Source organism: Glycine max, chromosome 6 (genome assembly GCF_000004515.6).
Source record: "Glycine max cultivar Williams 82 chromosome 6, Glycine_max_v4.0, whole genome shotgun sequence".
NCBI lineage: Eukaryota > Viridiplantae > Streptophyta > Magnoliopsida > Fabales > Fabaceae > Glycine > Glycine max.
This window is the reverse complement of record NC_038242.2, coordinates 4,744,838-4,769,333: the sequence shown is the minus strand read 5'-3', so window position 1 is coordinate 4,769,333 and position 24,496 is coordinate 4,744,838. Positions and strand designations below refer to the sequence as shown.

Sequence of the window (24,496 nt, the reverse complement as noted above, 5' to 3'; positions counted from 1 at the left end):
AGGCCAGTTAAACTAACATAGAACGAAAAACTAACCATGTCAAAGGCTTCAATGCATTTCCAAATTAAAATACAAGTTTAAGTGTACAAATCTAACATCATCATAGGACAAAAACAACGCATATCCCAAATGACACAATAATTTTAGAATAACTATTAATTTTTTATTAATATTAGAGGTACAAGTCGGAATGGGTTAATGGCGTTTAGAATTTATAAACCTAATACTCAAGCCAACTATAATAAGGTAAGTAAAAATGAACTCAAACCAATCATCTATCAATCATAATGTATGTCAAAGAGAAACTTCATCTAACAGTAGATCTTGTTGAAGTTTAATGAGGACCCAAAAAAGATAATTAAACCAACACTTCTCCCTTTCGAGACTCAAGTCATGATTCAGTTCTATATTTAGGATTTATTGGCTATTGTTGCATCAAAGAAATGGTACTTATACTAGCTAAATGTTCAAAATGCCTTTTCACACAAAGAAATATTGCATTAGTACTTTTTAATAAGAAATATCTTTTAAATTACTGTTAGAGGGTTCCGGGCGTATTTTTGGAGAATGGACTCTAGTTGATTTTTTGTTCTCAATATATTTTTGAAAGAGTCCAAACGGTACCTCAAACATATACTGTATCTTTTTGTTTCAAACGTACTCCTGTGCGCTTTCTAAAGTAATCCAAAAATGTTATTCCAAAAATGTTATTTTTGAATTAGATGGGATTTTTTCTATTTCCAAAGATTTTTAATATTTAACTCTTTTAGAACAATTCAAAATATAGAAATAGGGATGGAAAGAAAGATTGTCGCATGCAATTTTTACAATTCAACTTTGACGGTCCACAATTAAGTGCCGGAAAAAAAAAATTAAATTATTTATTTAATCTTTATAGTTTCACGTTTTTTAATTTTTTATTTTAAAAGTAATTTTTTTAGTTTTTATAATTTACTTATTTTAATTCTCTTTTAGTTTTTATAATTTTAAAAGTAATTTTTTAATTCTTATAATTTTAAAGTGATCTTTTTAATTTTTATGTTTTATATTTTAATTTCATTTTAATCATTATCATTAAAATATAAATAATATTATTAATTATATTAACAAATAATTGGTAACTAATTTATTATAAGATAATTTATAATAAAAAAAATTGATAATTTATAATTATTTTGTAACTAATTATTTTTATATATTTTTTAAGTAAAAATTAAAAAATAATTAAAATATAAATGATAAAGACTACGAATAATTAAAAGAGATAATAAGATCGTAAGATTATTGGAACCAAATAACTAATTTTCCCAAAAGAAATAATAATTTCATATATTGAATGAATAATTTCATTACCACATTATTATATTCAATTTGAAAACAAGCAAGAAACGTCAACTTCGATCCAAACCTGCCCGTGTCATCTCTTCATTGCGGTGAGACTGCTAAATTGCCAAAGCAGAATAGTAATCAATACCTCTCATAAGTGGAAAATGTGAAATCATCAGATGCACAGTAGCCATGTCTTCGAAAAGCGAGAGAAATCAAATAATGGAAGCACCAAGGCCATCCATCACATCTTGATGCTGTCTTCGAAAATTCAATTTATGAATCGCGTGCAATGCTTCGCCCACGTTTAGAGAAGAACTCAATTTACCCAACAAAGCCAATAAAACCTTGGCCTATTCTGAAAGAAGGACCTTTATGCATTGCACCCAGTCAATCAGAACAAACCATAATTCACAGACACAGAAACAAGACTTCTTATTCGAACTAAGAACTGGACTTAACATTTTCAGAGTTCAGAGAAACTGTGTTGGTAGTATTGGTTATAAGTTGAGCAACGATTACAAGAAACAAATATAGCTGCAGCAGCAAAGCAAACTAAAGGAATCATCATAAATTATTATTTGAAATTTGAAGACACTAAACTGAAGGTGATGATTTACAAAGAACTCAAGCTAACAAAACCAGCTACGGTTTCAAGTTACAGTTCAAGCAAGGATGATGATGATGATGAAAATGTTACAAGTAAACAACAACCATTCTTTTGGCAGAAGTGTACACAAAGTAAAAAGAGAGACTCACACTTAAGACGTACTCTACAACCAATTATATCCTTCTTCTTTCGTTTCTTTTCTTTTTCTTTTCATTTCAATTAGTCTGTCCACTCTCAACACCTAAACCATACAAGACACCAGCATATTTCTCCGTGGAGCCACTGAAGAACGCATCCCTCAACTTTCTAAATGTACAAGAAGTGAGTAAACTATCAGACCCAGCCTGATGGCACACGCCAACCCTCTCAACCTCCAACAACTCCGCAAGCTTGTTCAACCCTCCGTGGAGGCTGTTGCAGAACTTCATCAGGTGCTTGATGTCATACACCATCGGAAAATACATCTTGATCAGATCGAAGAACCCGGCCTGCGTCTCCGGCAAGCTCCGGCATGTCAACAGCTTCAGGAGGTACCCGAAATCGTACCCGCTGTGGAAGGTAACCCAGTGCACGGCGTCGTTCAACACGATCCCGGAGGACATGAGGAGCTCCCCGAACCGGTTCACGTCGATCCCTTTCTCGCTGTTCTTCTTGAAGTCGATCCCGCACTGGCGCAGCAACTCGATCGAGTCGCTCGCGAAGATGTCTTCGCTGATGTTGAACTCGCGGAAGTTGAATTGCCAGATGCAGGTGCTCTCCGTGCCGCAGGTAGGGAGGTTACCATTCTCGTCGGAGAAAGTGAGACCTAATTGGATCAGCTTCAACATGTCCACGTTGTCCTTCAAGGTTTGGTAGTTGTAGTCGTTGATGTTCTTGAAATTCCCCACCGGACGGAGAACCACGCCGGGGAACTCGGTATCCATCGCCACGTAGTTATACTCGTCCACGATTTCACGGATCAACGCGAACTCCTCCTCGAGGTTATCGTTCCAAACTTCCCTGATTTGAACCGAATCGCCTTTCGGTAAAATCGACATCTCAGACGAACAAATCCGAGCAGCAGAGTGAGAATCGCAATCAAACCCCCCAGATCTGTAACAACAACACGCGGAAACGGTTCAGATCTCAAAACCTCACAAATCCGGAACGAACGAGGAAACAAATCTAAACAAAATCAACGAGCCGCGATACCTGAAGAGGATTTGAGTGAGTGGAGCTTCGAATCGGAGGAGCGCGGTTGAGATTCAACTAGATCTGAAACAAACACAGGCGTATTAGATCCATCGAAGAAGAAGGAGTGATTCTGAGAAATTAGGAGTGAACTAGGGTTGAAGTAGGAACCCTAGAAATGGAAGTAGTAGAGGAGTGAGGAATCTAACCTTGCGATGGATGAAGAGAAAGTTGCGGTGAAGCGATATGGATGAAGGGATCGGAGATTTGAGCTCCGATGAGGGGAGAATAGGAGGTCAACGAAGGGTGGGAGCGAAGAAGGGGGAGGCGACAGGAAATTGGGGGCGAGGGGTTGAGACCTGATTTGTACTGGGGATGGGGCGTGGGGTCGTTTTGGTTAGCAACAACTACACGGGAGGTGTCGTTTACAACTGGGCTCTTGCAATTCGGGATGCGACAATGTGATATCAGTCGTTAACATCTGTCCAGACCCAAATCGCCGACCTTGTTTTTTTTATTACTTGTTATTATTATTAGTATATTTTTTATAATAATACTACTTGTTATTATTATTAGTATATTTTTTATAATAATACTACTTGTTATTATTATTATGTTTTCTGTAGACATGTAGAATTATTTCAATCATTTATAAAAAAAAAATATATGTTCATTTCATTTTAAATATATTCGTTTATATAATAATCCTTGATTCAAATGTATATAAATTTTCAAAAGTTTAAACAAGACAAGATTTGTGCAGAAAATGGAAATTTTAATTAAAATTGAAATAGTTAAAGTTTGGAATTTGAGAAGAAAAAATAAAAAGTAAGAATTTAATATTTTTTAGTGAATATGTAAAAATCTAAATAATGACAAGATCATGTATCGCCAAGAGAAATTAAATAAAACAAGTCTCTACATTCTAATATGAAAATTAAAAATTATAATATAGGTATTGATTTATTTTCACATTTTGGTTTCAGTAAATTTTTAGTTAAGAGAAAGTTGTCAGTCAAGCTATACTTGGCATAACATCTAGATATCCCTGGTATTGTTAGGAAAATATTATGAATGACAAATTAGTGATGGTAGTACTTGAAACTTTTTAGAAGAGAATTGAATAATGTGATGAATAATTAAACAAATATTAATGGATGAATTAAAAAAATATGTTGTGCTTAAAAAAATAGTTCACAAAACTTGGATGTAATGGTATAAAAGTGATATATAGAAAATAATTAGTTATATAGAAGGAGTAAAAAAACACAAATGTTTTATACTGATTCATCCTATTTATTGGATTATGTTAAGTTATCCTTTAAACTTTTAAGGGTTTCACTAATGATTTTTTTATTACAACCAAAATTTTCTTATGTCACTTTTATCTACAACAAGTACTCTCTAAATCATTCCTCACACTACATTTAACCTTTTCTGAGATTAAGACTTAAGTATTCTTTGTCATTAAGTCAACCCTAACTTTCACAAATAATATATGTTTAATAGAAAATGTATTTTGACGAGAAACACTTTCTAAAACATATATTCAAAGAAATACAATTTGTTAGTGTCGCTTGAAACTCTGACTTTCAACGTATAAATTGAAAAAAACATTAACAACATAAGACAAAAGGAATTAAGAATGTTAAGATAAGACAATTAAAATTTGTCTTTTTGTGCGCTATGATGCGATTTTCTTACTAAGCCTATGGATGTTACTTTATTGTGATTGTTTTCATTACTTGAGGATCTAATAACTATTCCATTGCTTTTGTACTATTAGCCAAGTGTTAAGGCACTTGTCTTTTCAGGACTAGATGCTTAAGTAGTGTTGACCAATGTGACTTGTATCTCATTGAGATATTCATGAACCTATAGCTTAAGCATGAAAGATTAATACATAAAATTTATACTTTGTCAACATTAAAACCTTAAAATTTTTATTATTTGATATAGTCCATTGTGATTTGGACGCAGTCATACTTAACACATAAGTGAGAGTGTGGAAGGATCATTGGTTGTATATAATAGTTTGAGGTCAAACTTTACCTGACCTTCTAGATATGAAAGTCCATGAACTTATAAATTCAAGGATAAATAATTGATTTGAATTGAGTGTTAATTGAGGAATTGATGGAACCTCAAGATGTTGTGGTCATTTCATGTGTGCCTTGGCAAAGGAGCTCGTAACAAGCAGGGTATGTATAGTGTTATTTAAATATGACTATAAATCATACATGGGTTCTTTTGTGATTCCATGTGCAAGAGGTTCACAATGCATGAAATTATAAATTACTAGAGTATGGAAGATCCACCTAGAGCAAATCCTTCTTTGTGAAAAGCATGTAGAGGTTGTTTGCCAAACTCGCATCATATCGTAGGAGAAATAATACAAAGGAATCACGCCTAGATGTGATTACAATTGCTACAACAATACTAAGTGAGTGATTTGCTTTTAAAAAAAAAACACATATCTAATATTTGATATTATGAGTGAGATGAGGTTTTCATTATTTGAAAACCTCTTTCCTCCATAAAATTGTTTTTTTAAGGACGATAAAGTTACTACAAGTGTAATGTAAATATTATTTTTCTCGTGACATATCAAAAGACTAGAGCTTATATGTATGTTTAGATATGAGAAAGGTAACATCTATGTTGTAAAATTCACTTGAAGTGATCCATATCTACAGGCTCGTGGAAAAACACTTATTTTACTTTAAATAATTAGTTGGAGTATTGATTTGGGTTTAGATAAAGTAATTTTTTTGATAATTTACAATGTTGTGATTGATAGAATTCACAAGTCTATTATGAACATGCTTGAATTTGGAGTGATTTTGGTTGATAGTAGGAAATTACTTTTTTTACACAATAACTTAAAACTTTAGTTTATTAGGAGACAAGCTAATACAATTGCTTATTTTCTAATGGGGGCGTTTACATCTTTAGCTAATTTTTGTGTTTTTATCATGTTACAAGTTGTATTGAAGTTAATCTTGCAATGGAAATGGTTGTGCTAAGTACAGTTTTTTTTATAAAAAAATGTGAGAAAATAGAAAACAAAAAATGTAAAAAGTAAAAAAAAAATAATGTTGGAGTGACTGCACTACCCAACAGCTCACACATGCCAAGTTGCTGGACAGCTTTTAATAATATATAAATTATATTAATAGTTGATGTGTTGATAATATATATCAATTTTGTATAGTAATATAACCGTCTTTTAATAATTTAGCATTATATGTATATATAGTGAATGGAACTATTATTGGAATTAAAAGTTTTGGGAAAAGCTAATACTTCACTATCAGTCAACAAGGCATTAGAAGTAAACATAAAATAACATGGAATTGGGCATGGAAAAAATTAAATTTAAACTCACTCTATATCTTTTTATAAAACAAATTCTCTCTAATCTGATTTATGATTATTATTAGTCTCGCTAGGCTAAACGTTTTTAACAAGAGAGAAGACATTTTGAAGAAATAATCTGACAGAAAGTAAGTAACAACTTAATAAATATTTTAGACTTAAATATATTTATATTCTCTCAATTTGACTTACTTATTTTTCAGTCCAAAAGAAACTACAAATAGGCTAAAGAGCTTACAATTGTCTTATTGTCTTTATTTTTAATGATTTTTTGGGCTTTATTGAAAAAAATTATTATATTTTACACTTTTTAATATAAAATAGATTTTTAAATATGCTAAACAAACTTATATAATGACTAACTCGAGTCTAAAAAATAAGCTCATGACCCGGAAGGTTTTGAATTGGCACCCCAATCCTATTTTGCCTGAAATTAAAGTGAAGATAGGTAATCTATTTTTTAAAACCATTGTCCTTAAAAAAATATTAAAATCTCTTATTGAATTAGAAATATATTCAATAGTAAATTAGTATATTTTTGTGATCTTTTATGTCAAATAAATGGATAATTTATTTTGAAATTGTCCATCCTACACCTTTTCCAAGAAATATATGCTTCAACAAAAATGATAGATTTGATATAATCAAAATCTCTAATAAAATATTACTCATAGCCGAACCGGCGGATAAAATACATTAAATAATATATTTTCAGATTTTTGGTCATAGAAATATAAATAGGTCATGCCAAATTTAGTTAGAAGCTCATCTCAACTGATTCAACATATTTTTATCCTTATTTGAATTACACAATAAAAAAGGACATAATATACAAATTTATTTATTTATCATGTGTAAGAGAAACATATATATAGTTTTGAAACTACACATTTTTTTTTAAAAAAATTGTCCATAGTTAAAATATTTGTTTTTATTTATCTTCTATATATTTTACTCAAATTATTCCAGCCACCTGATGATTCTTTATTTTTTTTTTGTAATTTTTTATACCATGGCGGTCATCTCTTTAGAAAAAATAGTTTTCATATTTTAATTTGTAATTAATAATTTTTTTGGTTATAGACTAATAATTTTAGGGGGCGTTTATTACATAATTTTTAAGTTTTCCATGTATTTGTTTTAGCTTTCTAAAATAACGAAAGATAAATTTTTATAAATTATCATATATATAATTTATTTTCACAATAATAATTTTAAAAATTATACCAATAATAAGTTATGATTGAATGATAAAATAAAATTATTTTATACCATCAATGAATAACTATTAAACTCATAACAAAAACTAAAAAAAAAAACTGAAATCTTTGTTAAAATCAGAGATCATTTTGAATATTCTATAATAAATTTAACTTTTTTTAAAGAAAAGATTATTTTTATCACTGCAGAAAAACATAAATTAACTTTTTTCCAATCTCTGCAAAAACAGTTATTAAATTATTTGACGGATCATTTTTTTTACGCCGGATCACTTTTTTTACTCTGTAACGAAATCGCCCGTAATTGCTACAAATCACAATCAGCAGTATTTTTCTTGGTAATATATTTTTTAAAGTCGTGCCTTTTTTTATCCAATTCAAATAAATTATTTTAATAACCTTTTCGAATTATAACTGGAAAAAACAGTCAAACCTATAAATGTTTGGCAACTTTTTTTAGCTAAAAGTAATTTCAATTTTGAACACGCGTTAGTTTAATTAAAGTTATTTCATTTTAAACATGTGTTATTATAAATTACAATTAAAGCATAAATTACTTCGCCTAAACCCACTTAATTATCATTAATTTTACAAAACCAAAGTGATCCAAAATTGAATTTATAAACTCTCGCTCAAATACACGTTTCTGCCACTATTTGTGGTCGATTGTCCTTGGAAACCATAGCTTACTAATATCAGCAACAAGTGTAATAAAAATTTCCATTTTAATCGTCACATTCCTTGTTTTTTTTTCCTAGGTAAAGGATGACATTCATATTTATTAAATTAAAGACTAATTTTATTTATAATGTGTGATTATTATTGATTCAATTTTTTTTAAACACAATAAAAACTAAACATAATTTTTTTTACGTTATTTTTCATTCATGTAAATATAACAAATCTTTGAACACTTGGCAACCATTAGATTTGGGCACATTCCTTTAAACAATTGTATTTAGAATCTCTTAAGTCTTAATAATGTTATTTAGGGTCACAAGTTATCATGCCTCTAACTTCCATACATGGTCCAAAATGGTAGGCAATTCCAAACGATGTAACCGCGTCACCCATTTCACAAACCTGGTCACGAGCAAAACGACCTAGAAATCCTACCAGTACTTTTCTATAAATTTTTAATATAGTTCGTATCTACGTTAAGCATTTTTTTTTTACCAAAAAACTTATTAATTATGTTTAAAAAATCTACTAAATTAGAATAAGTTTTGTCACTTACTGAATTATCTTTTATAACAATAATAGCCAGTAATATGAAAATAATTTGTTTTTTCAGGTAGTTGGAAAATAGAAAAAGAAAAAATTTGTGTCATGATAAAAAGCTACAATTTTAAACATAAATTATAGTAAAACCTTTAATGCAACTTAATATCTAATTTATTTTTCTTAAGTTTATATGTATAACAAAATAAAATTGTCGGTGCTTCCAGCCTGGTGGTGGTCGCAAACAACATATGCTTTCACAGGCTCACAGCTCAGTTGGATAGACCACAAGTTTGTTAAGCTGAAGGTGGTAGGTAGCGTTCAATAGAGAAAAAGAAAACAAAATGAAATTAAGAAAAAAAAATTAAATTAAAGTAATGCATGGATACGTGAGATTCATATATAATTTCTAAAACTTTCTTCACATTTTTATTTCTTTCCTCGGCGGCCACCAAGACCTTACAGTTCGACTTTCAATGAAAACATAAATTTATAATATATTGGGCTGATTTGTTCAATTTTTTTTAAAAAAATATTTTTTAATAAAAAAATATGATATGTTTCTCAAAACAAATAGAAAATTATTTTTTTTAAACAAAAAACATTTAGACATACACAATAAAAAAATTATCCATTTTAATAAAATGTTTATAAAAAAATTAAATAAACTCACTCAAGATAGTCAGTAGTTAATTTAATCAAATTTTAGTTTAAAGAACTATTTCTCTTGATTTTAATATGTTAATAAATCATTATTTTGATCAAAACATTTTTCAGCATTTTAAATTTCAATTAATTATATTTTTTTTCTTAGCTTCCGAACTGTATATTTCTTAACTTATTAACAATATATATATAAGGATATAAACTTTGTAACCATGTCAGCGACGTTGTAAACTTAAATTTAAATTTCTCAATTTGCTAAAATTTAAATTTGAAAAAAATATTTATAATTGTTTTTTTATAAAATATTAAATAATTAATTATTGACTTTTCTCAAAAATCATAATGTAATAGAGATCAAAATAAATTTTTATTTTTCACTGAATTTTGATTAAAAAAATAACTTGCATATAATTTTACATTTTTAATTGCCTGGACAAAAATATGAGGAGGAAATAATTTGTTTAATTTCAGGGATAAGAATCTCATTAAACTTAATAAGTTTATAAATGATTCATAACTTTTATTTTATAAAACAAATTTTTTAAACCTTTAATTGAATATTTTTTGTTGAAGGGTCTGTCTAATATAATTTTGTAGCAATTACTTGAAATGAGCTATACCCAATATAGCTTCTTGTTGTTGTTATTACTTTTTGTACCTGATACACAATATTACTTTGTAGCAGTAGCTTATATTTTTTATGCTGGACTAAATATTCCCTTTGTTGTATGTGCTGTTTCTGTAATTGTACTGAAGGCATTTTCATTATTTTGCAGATTAGCTCAACGTATAGTGCGTGGTGATGTTCCAGAGCCATTGATGAATTGAAAGGTTGAGCTCCTATTGTTTTTTCTCTTGATTATAAATATGGGTTGGTTTTCTTGTTTGACGTAGTGTAAAGCCTCGATGCAGGCTGATTATGTAAAAGCTTCTGAAGAAGGTCTAATGAGCTGCTAACACCTTGTAGTGCCATAGTTTCCTGATGCCCTGAAACTGATTTTTCTTGCATTGTTATAAGGTCTATTTTGTTCCTCTAGCTTATGTATTTCAAGATTGAGCACAAAACTTAGATACTTCTAAATGTCTAGAAATCTCCCCCTTCGTCAAACACACACAAAGATAAAGATGTTCTTGTTATTCTAAAATACAAAGCATGTTTCTTTCTTACTGTTGAAATAATGAGATTTTGGGTACTGAGGGAGGAAATTGTGAGTACAGACTTTCAATATTATCTTAAGGATTGTGATGTGTTACAATGTGATGATGATATGACCACAAATCTAAAGTACGAACCCTTGTTTATAATAATCATAATCCTAACTAAATAGGGAATAAATTACGCGATAAGGAAATAGGGAAACTAATACTAAAGGATAAATGAGATATTCTAAGATATGATCAAAAGATACTATAGGATGTTTTCATATATTCTAATATTTGCGTTCAAAACAAAGACATTTTGGGTGATGTGAAAAATATCATCTGAGGATGTTGTTATTAGTTGTCTTACAAAAATATTAATTTTCCTATTTGAGACTCTGGAAGTCTCCTTGATCCTTCTCAAGCTTTATTTTTTTGTCTCTTTTAACAATTATGTCCTTAATGAACTTGGAATTGGTAAACCTTATGAAATGGGCCACATCATTGTTCCTATTTTCTTTTTAAATTTTCTCTGAAATGAAATATTGTAAAAAAGTGCAGCTTGGTGCTGTAAAGCTCTTGCCAGGCAATCCAGTGCTGTAATTTTTTATTATTTAAATTTGTATTAAAATTTGCTTTTGTTCTTGTTGGTCTATAGTTGATCTCCCTTGATATGGGTTCATTGCTTGCTGGGGCCAAGTATCGTGGAGATTTTGAAGAAAGGTTGAAAGCTGTCCTGAAGGAAGTTACAGCATCAAGTGGGCAAATAATATTGTTTATTGATGAAATTCATACCGTTGTAGGTGCAGGTTGGTACTTTACTCTTGTTGCTCAAGCCTTACAAGTTATAATAATATCAACATTAAGAATATTGTGTACTTTTTATTTGTTAGAGACTTAATATTATCATCTGTATGCCTTCACCTAATTACTTAAATGTTTAGGATAGTTCGTTCATGACATGGTATCATAGCTTCTTTAACTTAGTGCTCCAAAGTTTGATCTTGGCTGGCCCCATTTTTCTAAAAAATTGTTGATTTTCATGACAAGATAGGTGGACTTGTGCATTGTCCTTGTGATTTTAAACTCAAAAGGCTCTTTCATGAGATAGTGTCTTAGAGATGTCATATAAAACCAATTTTATGTTTCCACTTAACAACTTAAGCTTTTGAGACAATCGGTTCAGCACACTATTTATAAGAACCCACCTCCAATGCCGTCTCTCTCCCATCCCTAAAAATCAGGAATATTTGTTATCAGTTCTTGGTTATAATCAATTAACGATCAAAATAGTTGATTGCTACCGTCAAAGCAGCTTAATCTGAAAATTTCTACTTTTGGGTAGATTGGGAGGAGGGTGATTTGTTAATAGTAGAGACAGAGTTCCGATGGAAGAAAGCAATACACCATAAATATAATAATACTGTCTATAGCTGATCGTTGAATTGGTTGGACACCAATATTTATCCTTTAATCAAGTTTTTGCATGCCTTTGATTATATGCTTTCTTAACCAGATTTTAGTACATTCTGATTCATATATGGTCATCCACTGTGATTTTTGTTCAAGTTCTTCTATTCAACCAATTAGTAATATGACGTTTTTTGGTCATTGACTCCCTAACTAACAGGGGCTACAAGTGGTGCAATGGATGCTGGGAATTTGTTGAAGCCAATGCTTGGACGAGGTGAACTTCGATGTATTGGAGCAACTACATTGAAAGAGTACAGAAAATATATTGAAAAGGATCCTGCACTTGAGCGTAGATTTCAACAAGTGTTTTGCAGTCAACCATCTGTCGAAGTTACAATATCTATTCTCCGTGGGTTGCGTGAACGCTATGAGTTGCACCATGGAGTCAAAATATCAGATAGTGCACTTGTCTCTGCTGCAGTTCTCGCAGATCGATACATTACAGAACGCTTCTTACCTGGCAAAGGCAAGATGTGACTCTAGCCCATATATTATTGGTTGATTCCTTTTAATAATTTATTTTAGGGTTTACTTCAATGCAAAATTTTCTTTTTGAAGAATGAAGTATTCTCATTCCCTCACTCTTAAAAGCCTTTAGATTGTTAATAGTTTGGAAAAAATTTCTGTTTGATTTGTTTCCTCTGCTAAATTTATTTTTTTCCTTTTAGCCATTGATCTTGTTGATGAAGCTGCTGCAAAGCTGAAGATGGAGATTACCTCTAAGCCTACAGAATTGGATGAGATAGACAGGGCAATATTGAAATTGGAGATGGAAAAGCTCTCTTTGAAAAATGACACTGACAAGGCATCTAAAGAAAGATTAAGTAAGCTCGAAAATGATTTGAGTTTACTTAAACAGAAGCAAAAAGAATTGACAGAACTATGGGACAATGAAAAAGTTCTTACGACTCGGATAAGGTCAATCAAAGAAGAGGTAATGTTTAGTTTGTGTGTTGTCATGACCATAGTTCTTCTCCCCTTTCTCTCCCTCCCTCCCCCAAAGTCTGCGACTTAAATGTTATAAACACGTGTATAGATTGATAGAGTCAACCTAGAGATGGAAGCTGCTGAGCGTGATTATGACCTGAACCGTGCTGCCGAGCTTAAGTATGGAACTTTGATGTCCCTTCAGCGCCAATTAGAAGAAGCTGAAAAGAACCTAACCGACTTCCGAAAGTCCGGACAATCTTTACTTGGAGAAGAGGTCACTGACCTTGATATCACAGAGATTGTTAGCAAATGGACTGGTATACCATTATCAAACCTCCAACAAACAGAGAGAGAAAAGTTAGTCTTGCTGTGAAATCTGTGGCTGATGCAATTCGCCGTTCAAGGGCTGGATTGTCTGATCCAAATCGGCCAATTGCAAGCTTCATGTTCATGGGTCCGACTGGTGTTGGCAAAACTGAGCTTGCCAAGGCTTTGGCTGGTTACTTGTTTAACACTGAAAATGCTCTTGTTAGAATTGATATGGGTGAGTACATGGAGAAACATGCTGTTTCACGTCTAATTGGAGCCCCTCCCGGCTATGTTGGTTATGAAGAAGGCGGTCAGCTAACTGAAGTGGTCAGGAGAAGACCCTACTCTGTGGTACTATTTGATGAAATAGAGAAGGCACATCATGACGTCTTCAACATCTTGTTACAGTTGTTGGACGATGGAAGGATTACTGATTCTCAAGGAAGGACTATTAGCTTCACAAATTGTGTTGTGATTATGACTTCAAACATTGGTTCTCATTACATACTTGACACTCTTCGTAGTACACAAGATGATAAAACTGCTGTCTATGATCAGATGAAAGACAAGTCGTTGAGTTGGCTAGGCAAACATTCCGCCCAGAGTTCATGAATCGCATTGATGAATATATTGTTTTCCAGCCTCTGGATTCAGAACAGATCAGCAAAATAGTGGAGCTCCAGGTAATTGATGTGCTTTAATTTGATTCATTTTCTCGGCAAATAACTATTCTTTTTGTGATATTGAAGTTTCTTTTGATTGTTTATGACTTAATGCCAGTGTAATACTGTTTGTTTGACTCTATTCTAATATAATTGCTGGAGATGCATGCTAATACATTTTTTCTTACCTGATGTAGATGGAGCGAGTGAAAAACAGGCTTAAGCAGAAGAAAATTGATCTTCATTACACAGAAGAAGCTGTTAAACTACTTGGTGTACTGGGTTTTGATCCAAATTTTGGAGCTAGACCAGTTAAAAGAGTAATACAACAATTGGTCGAAAATGAAATTGCTATGGGAGTTCTCAGGGGATATTTCAAAGAAGAGGAGTCAATCATCGTTGATGCTGATGTGACTCCATCAGGCAAAGAACGTTCTCCTCTAAATAAACTGCTTATTAAGAAGTTGGACAGCTCTGTTGCGGATGCCATGGTTGTCAATGATTAATTTTGCCCACTGGAAAGCTTCACTTAGATAAAAGCAGAGTTAACACCTTTTTTTTTTTTTTTTTGTAAAACTCCATAGGATACGACGTAGTACTTGTTTGTGTTTCTTATGTGTAACTTTGTCTTGAGGATATTCTGTGTTTCAAAATAATTGTTGATTCAGGTTTTACTCAAGATCAAGGTCATTTTTTTTAACAATGGCGACAATAAGGATTGAATCTTAAGACTTTCATGTGCATACTTCTTGAACTCTCCTATTAAACTATTTCTAGTCCTAGTCGCTGATGACAAAGGTCATTAATGTCCTGAATTTAAAAAATGATAAATAATTATTTTTGTTTCTTAATATGTAAAATATTGATAAATTTGTTCCAAAAAAATAAAAATTTAAATGTTAGTTTCTGAAAATGAAAAAAATTTGAAAATTTTATTTATTAATTTTTGTATGTTATTGTTAACGAAAGAATCTATCTGACAACAAATTTATCAACATTCTACACATTCTTAAGATCCTAACCTCACATAAATCCCGATGATGGACGTCCAACAGATAAGATCTTTGTGAACCACCTCACAAAAGGATCGATACGCTTCTCAGGGAACCCCACATTTGGAATACACATCCAAAACCGAAGACTGTATGAGAGAAGCAACCTCGCTTCACAGCACCGAGGCTCCCACATGCAAGAAACCCACCCTCCCACGTTCTAGCATTGGGCATCGGAGCATCTTCACAATGCATGTGACGGAGACACCTCAAACCCTTCTGAGGCTCCCCATTGTGCACGTGCTCGATGATGAGTGCAGTCCAAGCAACCACGTCCCTTTCGGGAATTTCATTGAACACCTTGCGCGCAAGGTCCATTCGGCCACAGCGCAGGTAGAGTGATACAAATGAAGAAGAGGCTGAGGAGGAGGAATGGAAAAGGCCGGTTTTGGAAGTGAGGAAGTGGACGTGAGGTGGGCGGCGGCGGAGACGAGGATGGGGGAGACGTTTGAGGCGCGCATGTGGGAGAAGAGGGAAGAGGGATTTGAGAAAGAATTAAAGAGGAATGTGTCTTGGGAAGGAAAAGAGTGGAAAGAGAGATCAACTTTGAAGCAAAGAAGAGGATCGTGGAAGCGGCAGAGAGATTCCAGGGTTGTGCTTCCCCCGCCTTGTCTTGTCGTGTTTCATTCTCCACGTAAGGCTCTCCCGCGTAATTTGTCCCTGCATCGTAAAACTTTTTTCTTATTTCGCTCATATTTATGTCTCCAATTCACTTACAATTATAGGAATGTCATACTTTTAAAAGAAAAATAAATAAATATTTTTCAAAACAAATTAATAACTTAAACGTTAAATGAAATCAGGATGGAGAGATTTGATGATTATAAATGAGAAGGGAAAAAAAAAACTTAAAAGGTCTAATTTGCACAATTGGAATTCAATGGATCCAAGATCACCAAATTTGAAAACGAAAAAAAAAATCTAAAAATGTTTTTACGGCAGGCAAGTCTGCTCTGTCTCTTTCACTTGCCGCACCGATGTTAATGGTTCACTCATCTCTGTCTGATGTTGCTCAAGTTTGTTTGCCTGCTCTGTTGGTGGCTATTTTTTAATGAATATGTAGAAAACAAATGTGAAATGAGGTGACGGATTTAGAAAGAAAAATAACAATTATCACTGCATCAGGTGGCAGTGGAAATAATTTTTTCTTGTCCGAATTCATCTTGGGAAAAATCCAAAGGTAAGTAGACCCACCACATAAGACTTGTAATAAACTGAGGATTTTATAAAGATATGTTTTTTAAAATAAAGTATTAATTTATTAACATAATATAACACGTGTAAAACAGCACTTATATATATATATATATATATATATATTATTTTTTCTACAAATTCTCCAGCATATTAACATTGACGTGAATGAAATGAATTATGTTTAAGTTTTGTAGTTTTGGTGAAAATTGTCTCGTTAATTAGTGTTGGTATGTCATTGTACATAATGATTTAGCTGAAATCTTCACTTGTTGCTTTCGTAAACAGAGCTTTGACATTGTTCAAACTTACAGAAAGAATGGGGTTTTATTTTCGTAATCTATGTTAATTTTTAATAAATTTTTATTATGAAAATAATTAATATGAAACTCTAATTTTAATTAAAAAATAATACAATATTCTATAAGAAACTACATCTAAAATTTATCTATTACTCACTTGTTCCTATAAATGGGCTTTTTTGGAGGGCGATTGTCATATTTCCGACTTTATTCCTAATTTTATTCAATTCTTTTTCCTTAGATATAATTATAAAAGCAAAAATTACCTCTAAAAAAAGCAAAAATTAAACAATAAAAAATGGATTATGGGATTGACCAATCATCGTGCGCCTACCCCACAATGTTATAGCAGATGGGGCGCAGTTATATTTTGGAGTGCATTGAACTTGGTGAAATTAAAATTACTTGATCATGAGTGGATTATTAGAACTTCCCAACTTGATATATATATCAAAGGTGTTTTTGTATTCATGTTACCTTCTGTTGAATATAAATGCTATGTGATATAGAATTTACATTCAACCGTAATAGAAAGTAGGAAATTAACAAATCAAACACACATAATTAATATTTATCAGCAAATTTGTTAGTTTTTCTTCAGATAAAATTGTATTATATATATAATTGGTTAATCTATTCCAATACTTTCAATTCAATTAACTAATTTATAAGTTAATTTTTTCAAATATAATCTTTATACGCTAATGATAGGATAAAATTTATGTTGATGAAACGAACTAAGGTAAAAACTCTTGTCATAATAGATGAAGAAAAATAGTTGGTGCTAAAATTTTAGGTCTAAATGACACTTCTAAATATATATTGTATTATTTTAACTTCACACATCCCTAGATACACCTAATTATTTGAGAATACATAAGGGTAATAAAATTATAGATTAAATTGAATATTAATAAATATCAAATAGTAATGCACAGACTTTGTATTTTTGAATGTTGACACGTACCTTTCGATTTGGAGTGAGTGTAGTGTATAAGTTGAGACACGCCTAATGCATCCTTCAATCAAAAATGAATTCTGCATGCATATCCAGACACGACCCCACACGAACCTTTCCTTCATCCAAAACATTATTTTAGTGAGAACCACCATATTCCTACTCTTGCTACTGACGAGCTCTAGCACTATGCTTAGTTAAAGGAAAATTTGACTTAGGTGAAAGGGAAAAAATATAAAAAAAAAAATTAAAGAGTACTGAGATGTTTTGTTAAACTATTTAGTAGGAGAAAACGTGAAAAGGAAAAATAAGGAAAAAAAAAATTTGTCTTGTTAATGTTGCATAGAAAACAAAAGTAAAAAGAATGTATATATGTAAAATAATATAATGTCTTAAGCAATGAAATGTAATATAAATAAAGATTTTTTTTTATCTTTGTATGAAAAACAACTTTTCTCCCTCATTTTCCATCCAATGTGTGAGGTGGAATCCATATAATAATCTATAAAGTTCTTTTTCTTAATTGTATATAAACTTTCATATTTATCTATAAAATCACATTAATTTTACGATTTCAAGCAACAAAACTAACTTATATAATTAAAAATTTTAAAAATAAATCTTATAATTAATTACTTCACACTTTTATAGTTTATTGTTTATTTTTATTTCAATTTAATATTTTAAGAAAAATGGAGACAAAGAAAGTGAATAGCAACAGGCGCTATATGCAGCAACCACCGGTGCTACTATGTGGAGTGATGGGAGAGTTGCTCTCCAATGCTGCAAAGTTGCTTCAACAGTTGCTTACTATTGAAGATTTCTAATTCTAAGAGCAACTTTCGTTAAAGAAGCCCTAACTACATTTTGTTCCAAGAGAAAAGTGAAGATAATAAAACAAGAGTAAATGTATTGTAAGAAATTAAATTTACATACTATTGTTTTCGTGTATCAGAACTTAATTAGTAGGGTTGATAAGATAAAGGCAGCCATTTTCTTTTTCTTTTCTGTCTTTTTCAACTGCCAATAATTTTACTCAATAAAAGATGGATGAAAAATAGTAGAAAAGACAAAACGCAAAGAAGCAGAAGAAGAAGAGAAGTATAAGGAGTATGGGTCTCCGATTTTGTAGTTTCTTTGTCTGAAATGATTCTAGGTTTCCTTATCATTCCATGAATGCGAAAATGAAATGAAGTTTACCACTCGTTTCGTTTTTAAAACACAACAACGTTGAAAATCATTCTCTAACCGTCAGTAGTGTTTACTTAATTACTCAGAGCACTCTGAAAATAAATAAGAGAAAGAAAAATAACTTTCTTATATAAATTAGAAAAGAGACTCTTCACTTTTCTCTTTTTTTTCTCTCTCTCTGTCTCTGCGGTGTTCTTCTCTGCAATGTAGGTCGCCGGAGAATGGCAAAGTGTCATAAGAACAACGTCGGATCCATCGCTCTCGACCACCGCCACTCCACCAAAAATGCCACCACCGGCGGCCACTTCCGCGTGCTCCGCCGCTTGATCTTCGACGCCGTCAGCTGCGGCGGCACCTCCCGCTACCGGTATCGCCAGCGCGGCGGCGCCGACAACGATGACGGCGACTTCAACTCGGCGGCGAGCCACACAGAGAAGGAGGAGAGGTCCGAGAAGCTATCGGATCTGCTGAACGCAGCGGAGAGCAAAACAGCGACGGAAGAGGCATTGGCGGAGCTGAAGCAAGTGGTGAAGGAGCTGCGCGAAGAAGACTTCACGAAGCGGCGAATCGCCGCTGCGAGAGTGAGGTCACTCGCGAAGGAAGATTCGGAAGCCAGAGCGAATCTCGCAGTGCTCGGAGCAATTCCTCCTCTCGTCGGAATGCTCGATGATTCAGAAGACGCTCATTCTCAAATCGCATCGCTCTACGCTTTGCTCAATCTCGGAATCGGCAACGATGCGTGCGTTATTTTGCTCTGTTTTCTGACCTAAACATTTTTTCTTTTAAATTTTACTCTGAAATTTGATTTTAATTTTTAATTCAATTACTGCAGAAATAAAGCGGCTATAGTGAAAATTGGCGCGGTACACAAGATGCTGAAGCTAATTGAATCGAGCGGTTCAGATTCGTCGGTGTCTGAAGCGATCGTTGCAAATTTCCTTGGCTTAAGCGCTTTGGATTCGAACAAACCGATAATTGGATCCTCCGGTGCAATACCGTTCCTAGTTAGAACCCTAAAGAATTTAAACGAAAGTAAAATCGAGTCCAAATCACAAATGAAGCAAGATGCTATGCGAGCTTTGTACAATCTCTCGATCTGTCAGAGCAACGTTTCAGTAGTTTTGGAAACCGATTTGGTTTTGTTTTTAGTGTCCACAATAGGAGACATGGAAGTGAGTGAGAGGAGTCTCGCGATTCTAAGCAATTTAGTGTCGACTCCGGAGGGTAGAAAAGCGATTAGCAGCGTTAGCGACGCGATTCCGATTCTTGTGGACGCGTTGAGTTGGACGGACTCGCCGGAGTGCCAGGAGAAGGCGTCGTACGTTTTGATGATCATGGCGCACAAAGCGTACGGTGACAGGCGGGTGATGATAGAGGCAGGGGTAGTTTCGTCGCTGCTTGAATTAACACTTGTGGGAACCACACTGGCTCAGAAGAGAGCCTCCAGAATATTAGAGTGTTTGAGGGTAGACAAAGGGAAACAAGTTTCTGGAAGCTACGGTGGAAACTTTAACTTGGGTGTGTCTGCTCCTATTTGTGGATCTTCTTCATCGAATGGAGGGAAAGGGTGTTTGGTTGTGGATGATGGGATGATGAGTGAGGAAAAGAAAACGGTGAAGCAGTTAGTGCAACAGAGTTTGCAGAGCAATATGATGAAGATTGTCAAGAGGGCTAACTTGCGTCAGGATTTTCTTCCATCTGGGAATTTTGCTTCACTCACTTCCACTTCCACTTCCAAGAGCCTCCCATTTTGAAGAACAATAATAATAAAATGAACCGTTTCACATTGTATTTTCGTGGAGTTTTTTTATCTTCTGTAGCTATATATTTCTATAGTAGACTATATAAGTTTTTTCTAGTTTAATTGTCTCACTTTAGGTTCTATTGTTTCTTTGGCGTGAGCTATTTATTTCAGCATATGATGAGTACTCCATCCAATTCCATCGAACGTAAAAATTGAAAATGAGACATTAATCAATAATCACCACCATGGCAATCACATTGTAGATGGGTTGTGTTGTGTGTGGTTCGTTTTGTAGTGTAGTTTGGTGATGCTTCTCTATCAGTGGCATGAGAAGAAAAAATGGAAAATCTTAGGGTGGTTTTACCTTTTACGAATGCTACTGCTCTAGGTGCCATCCCTACATTTCAAAGAGTCGCTTTCAAATCATGACACACTTTTGTCTTCCAGTTGGCACCCGCTATGTTGTTTTATTATTTCTATTTGTAGTTAATAAATTGGATAGGGGTGTCGGTCATTTTCATCTACCATGGATACATAACAAGGACTTTTCACAGCCAATTTCTATTTGAGAATCTTTCCTCCGTTTGTTTGCGGATTTCATGTGTTGTAGAGTTTTCGGGAATCTTTTAATTTGTTATTTTTTTATAGGGAAAATGATTTGAATCCATCATATTTCTTTCATCTCTTTTTCTCTTAATTTTATAACTCCTATAAATAGCATTTGTTAGTATGCATTTGCACTGAGATTGTTGACTGTTAAAGCCATAAGTTTTGTCAGATAAAAAATTCATTAATGACTGAGAATTCTTTTAATGCCACATGACCTGGTTCACTGAATTGGTTTTCTTTTAACAGGCCTCAAATCTAAATGTTACTAGTAAATTGAATCTGTTTGAATGTTGAATGGAAGATGACCTGTAACCTGTTGCATTTTCTCCGCACTACGTACGGGTTACATACTTGCATTGCATTAACATGATACTCGTTGTGGGGTCTACAATAATATGTAATGTTATCTTCTGCTTCTGCTGAGTGCGCATTTCAGTGAAAATATTTCAATGTCAATGTAATTTGTTTGGATATAAAAATCAATTAAGTTACGCTTCCGATCGCAAATAGGGTCCATTATCATTGACTTTCTTGAAAATTTAGCCTGACTCTGAACCCTAGGTTCCAAAAGATCCCCTCCATTATTTGAGCTACAGTGTTTTCTAGTTGGATTGCAAGAAAGTCGAGAGTTTTGCATCCCACGCAATGATGTGACCACGAATTTCTACTGATAACTAATGGCTAGTAAATGAGTACAAGAGTACCCTCAAATGTTTTAGATAAACTAATTGCATATCAATTTATGTTTTAACTCAACTTCAAAAATTAGGAAATAAACGTTTGTGAGTATAGTTTGTTAGTGGCCCGACAAGGGACGGTTTGATAGGTTGATCAATAATTAATAGAACAAATTATAGCATTACATGGTTGAATTTTAACTGAAATGATTCTGGTTAAATTTAATTTTGGTCAAAATTGATTTTGAAGTAAAATAATTTATGATTAAGTTTTTATGGTTAAATACAAGTTGATAATGAAAATCAATATAAAAAATTCATTCAACACAAAATTATTTAGAATTATTTTACCTCAATAATAATTTTGAACACAGACAATTCAGCAATATCTGAAGATTGATACTTCAACATGATTCAAAATGAATCTAAAATTTGCATTATCAATGCAAGTTTTTCTGTACAACAATCATGGACAAGAGAGGTCAAGTTTCCGTGTGCTTCGTACACCTGCTTTATTGCTTGTAGTAAGTAGTAAAACCGACGATTAACTAAAGCCTTTTCTTATTTCTCCTTTTATATCCTTCCACCTCATTTTCTGTTTATTTCTCTTTTTTACCATACCTCATTTAATCTTTTTATAAAACCTTTTCTCTTTCTACCTCCTTAATTACACCCTATTTATGTTTATGCAATATGAATATGCACAGGTAAATTGTTTAACTTTGTTTTTATATTGAATATAAGTGTACTGAAAAATGTTAGCAACACACTATTTTTAACATATTTATTATTATTATTTGAAACTTATTAAAAATCATAATTTTCTTTAGGTTTTATTTTTTATTTAATGACTTTTTGTTCTAATTTTATAATTTTCAATAAATTTTAATCAATAATAAAAGAATGTGTAATAGGAAAAGTGTGTTAGAGTCTTGTTGAATGTGTTGCTAGCACTCCACGTAGCGTAGTTATTCACACTACTCACTTTAGAACAACATGCACTTACGCTTGTGTAATGTTCATCTCTATAACCCATTATTCTTCATAACGTTCTAGCAGCAGGTATATATAAAGCTAAAATCCAACTACCATCAATTGAATGGGTAATAGCTTTGCTTCGAATTCATTCCACCCAACCAACGTGGTGGGGAAGCGTATACGTACGTACTTATATCTGCATTCAAAGAAGTAACAAATTGGTTACTTATCACATATAATATAGATATTTCAGTTAGACCAAAGAAAACCTTTAGTGGGGTTAGCTAGGTTTGCCAATTGTATCAGACAAGGCTGGTGTGATTTCAATTTTTTGGGTTAATTTTGAATAATTTTTTCAATTAGTGTTTGTTGAATTTTTTTTTCTCTTAAGTCATAGACTACATGATATCTTTAACCCACTGTGTCAGAAATTATTAATTTTTTATATATACTAAAAATTAAACACAAATTCTTTTATTAAATAAATCATTTTTCTATATGTACATGAATATAAAGAAAATTTGTATCCCTTCATTAATCCTTTAGATTGATCGGTATTTGTTGAATACAACTAAAATACCAATTTTGTGCACACAGTTTCGTCAATTTTCGTATTTTCACGTTTGTTTTTCTTACACTCACTTTTACATATCCATTACTCATTTAATCTTTCCCTCACACATCACTCATCATATATATTATTTTTTCTTATGTTTCTATCTATCTCATTCTTAAAGGATCGTATATACACTCCAAAGGAGTATCAAATATCAAACAATATTTTTTCCTAATAGGTTTCCTCATTTATCACGAAAAACGTAGTGCTTTGGGCTTCCAACGACCGTGCAAACCAGAGTAAAATTAAAACAACACCTTCACATTGCAATAACGTATTTTAATTACATCGGACCATAGAATTATTATAAGCGCTATTACTATCCTTATGACAATTGGTCTAGGTAGTATAACTAATTTTAATGAAAAAATAATTTAGAACAGTTAGAAGTGATTATAAATTTTTATATTAAAACATGTGTCATGATTGAAAATAATTTGATTTTATGTTTTTTCCCAAACAAACACTGGCAATCGTATGCTTTGATTTGGAGAGTCCCAATTACTGCAATCATGTTAAAACACACTGTCATTGTTTCCATTGAATGTGGGACTGCTTTATGGATTGAAAAGCAATAACAAGATGTTGCAAAAGTGTTACCAAATGAGTGTTGCAGTGGTACTTCCTACATGGTACGTGACCACACAATGCATCAGTATACCATAATGCACAAGTTCTGTAGTGGAAGTTCTTCTCTTTTCTTTCATTTCTTTTATAGTGGAAGTGGATAACGATGATTGTACACTTCTATGAGCTGTGCTGTGTTCACCTTTGTACGGGGAAAATGATAGGAGAAAGAATGAGAGATCAATACAATGAAAACAAATAAGAGGAAGAAAAAAAAAAGTTGAAAAGAAATTGTAAGAAAATAAAATATGTATTATTAAAATTACGTCTAGAAGATATAAGTTGAGTTTGATGCTTACAAGAAAAGAGAAAAAGGATTATGAGTTTGATTCGCTTACTAATAAAAATTTAACAAATTAATATTTATCGATAAAAATTATTGTCCAGACAAAAATATCATGTGAAACATTGTTACACATTAATTTTATTGTTTATTAATTGAA

At 32.3% G+C, this 24,496-nt stretch overlaps 3 protein-coding genes across 3 annotated transcripts; 2 read left to right on the top strand and 1 right to left on the bottom strand.

Annotated features, from left to right (window-relative positions):
• Positions 1 to 1,882: 1,882 nt before the first annotated feature.
• LOC100798365 (probable CCR4-associated factor 1 homolog 7) lies at positions 1,883 to 3,613 on the bottom strand. Its single transcript, XM_003526156.5, has 3 exons — positions 3,316 to 3,613; positions 3,128 to 3,190; positions 1,883 to 3,028 (listed from the first exon to the last, which is right to left on the bottom strand). The coding sequence occupies exon 3, from the start codon at positions 2,971 to 2,973 to the stop codon at positions 2,152 to 2,154; it is 822 nt and encodes a 273-aa protein (XP_003526204.1). The 5' UTR covers positions 2,974 to 3,028; positions 3,128 to 3,190; positions 3,316 to 3,613; the 3' UTR covers positions 1,883 to 2,151.
• Positions 3,614 to 11,312: 7,699 nt separating this feature from the next.
• On the top strand, positions 11,313 to 14,828 carry LOC100782121 (chaperone protein ClpB4, mitochondrial-like). The gene is given in 7 exon segments (XM_041016296.1): positions 11,313 to 11,540; positions 12,362 to 12,670; positions 12,873 to 13,138; positions 13,241 to 13,496; positions 13,499 to 14,008; positions 14,011 to 14,126; positions 14,303 to 14,828. Coding segments are annotated over 7 exon segments (1,902 nt in total). The 5' UTR covers positions 11,313 to 11,404; the 3' UTR covers positions 14,612 to 14,828.
• Positions 14,829 to 18,628: 3,800 nt separating this feature from the next.
• Positions 18,629 to 20,660, top strand: LOC100796229 (U-box domain-containing protein 4). The gene is made up of 2 exons (XM_003526152.5): positions 18,629 to 19,541; positions 19,635 to 20,660. Exons 1-2 carry the CDS (start codon positions 19,024 to 19,026, stop codon positions 20,554 to 20,556), a joined length of 1,440 nt encoding a protein of 479 aa, XP_003526200.1. The 5' UTR covers positions 18,629 to 19,023; the 3' UTR covers positions 20,557 to 20,660.
• Positions 20,661 to 24,496: the final 3,836 nt, after the last annotated feature.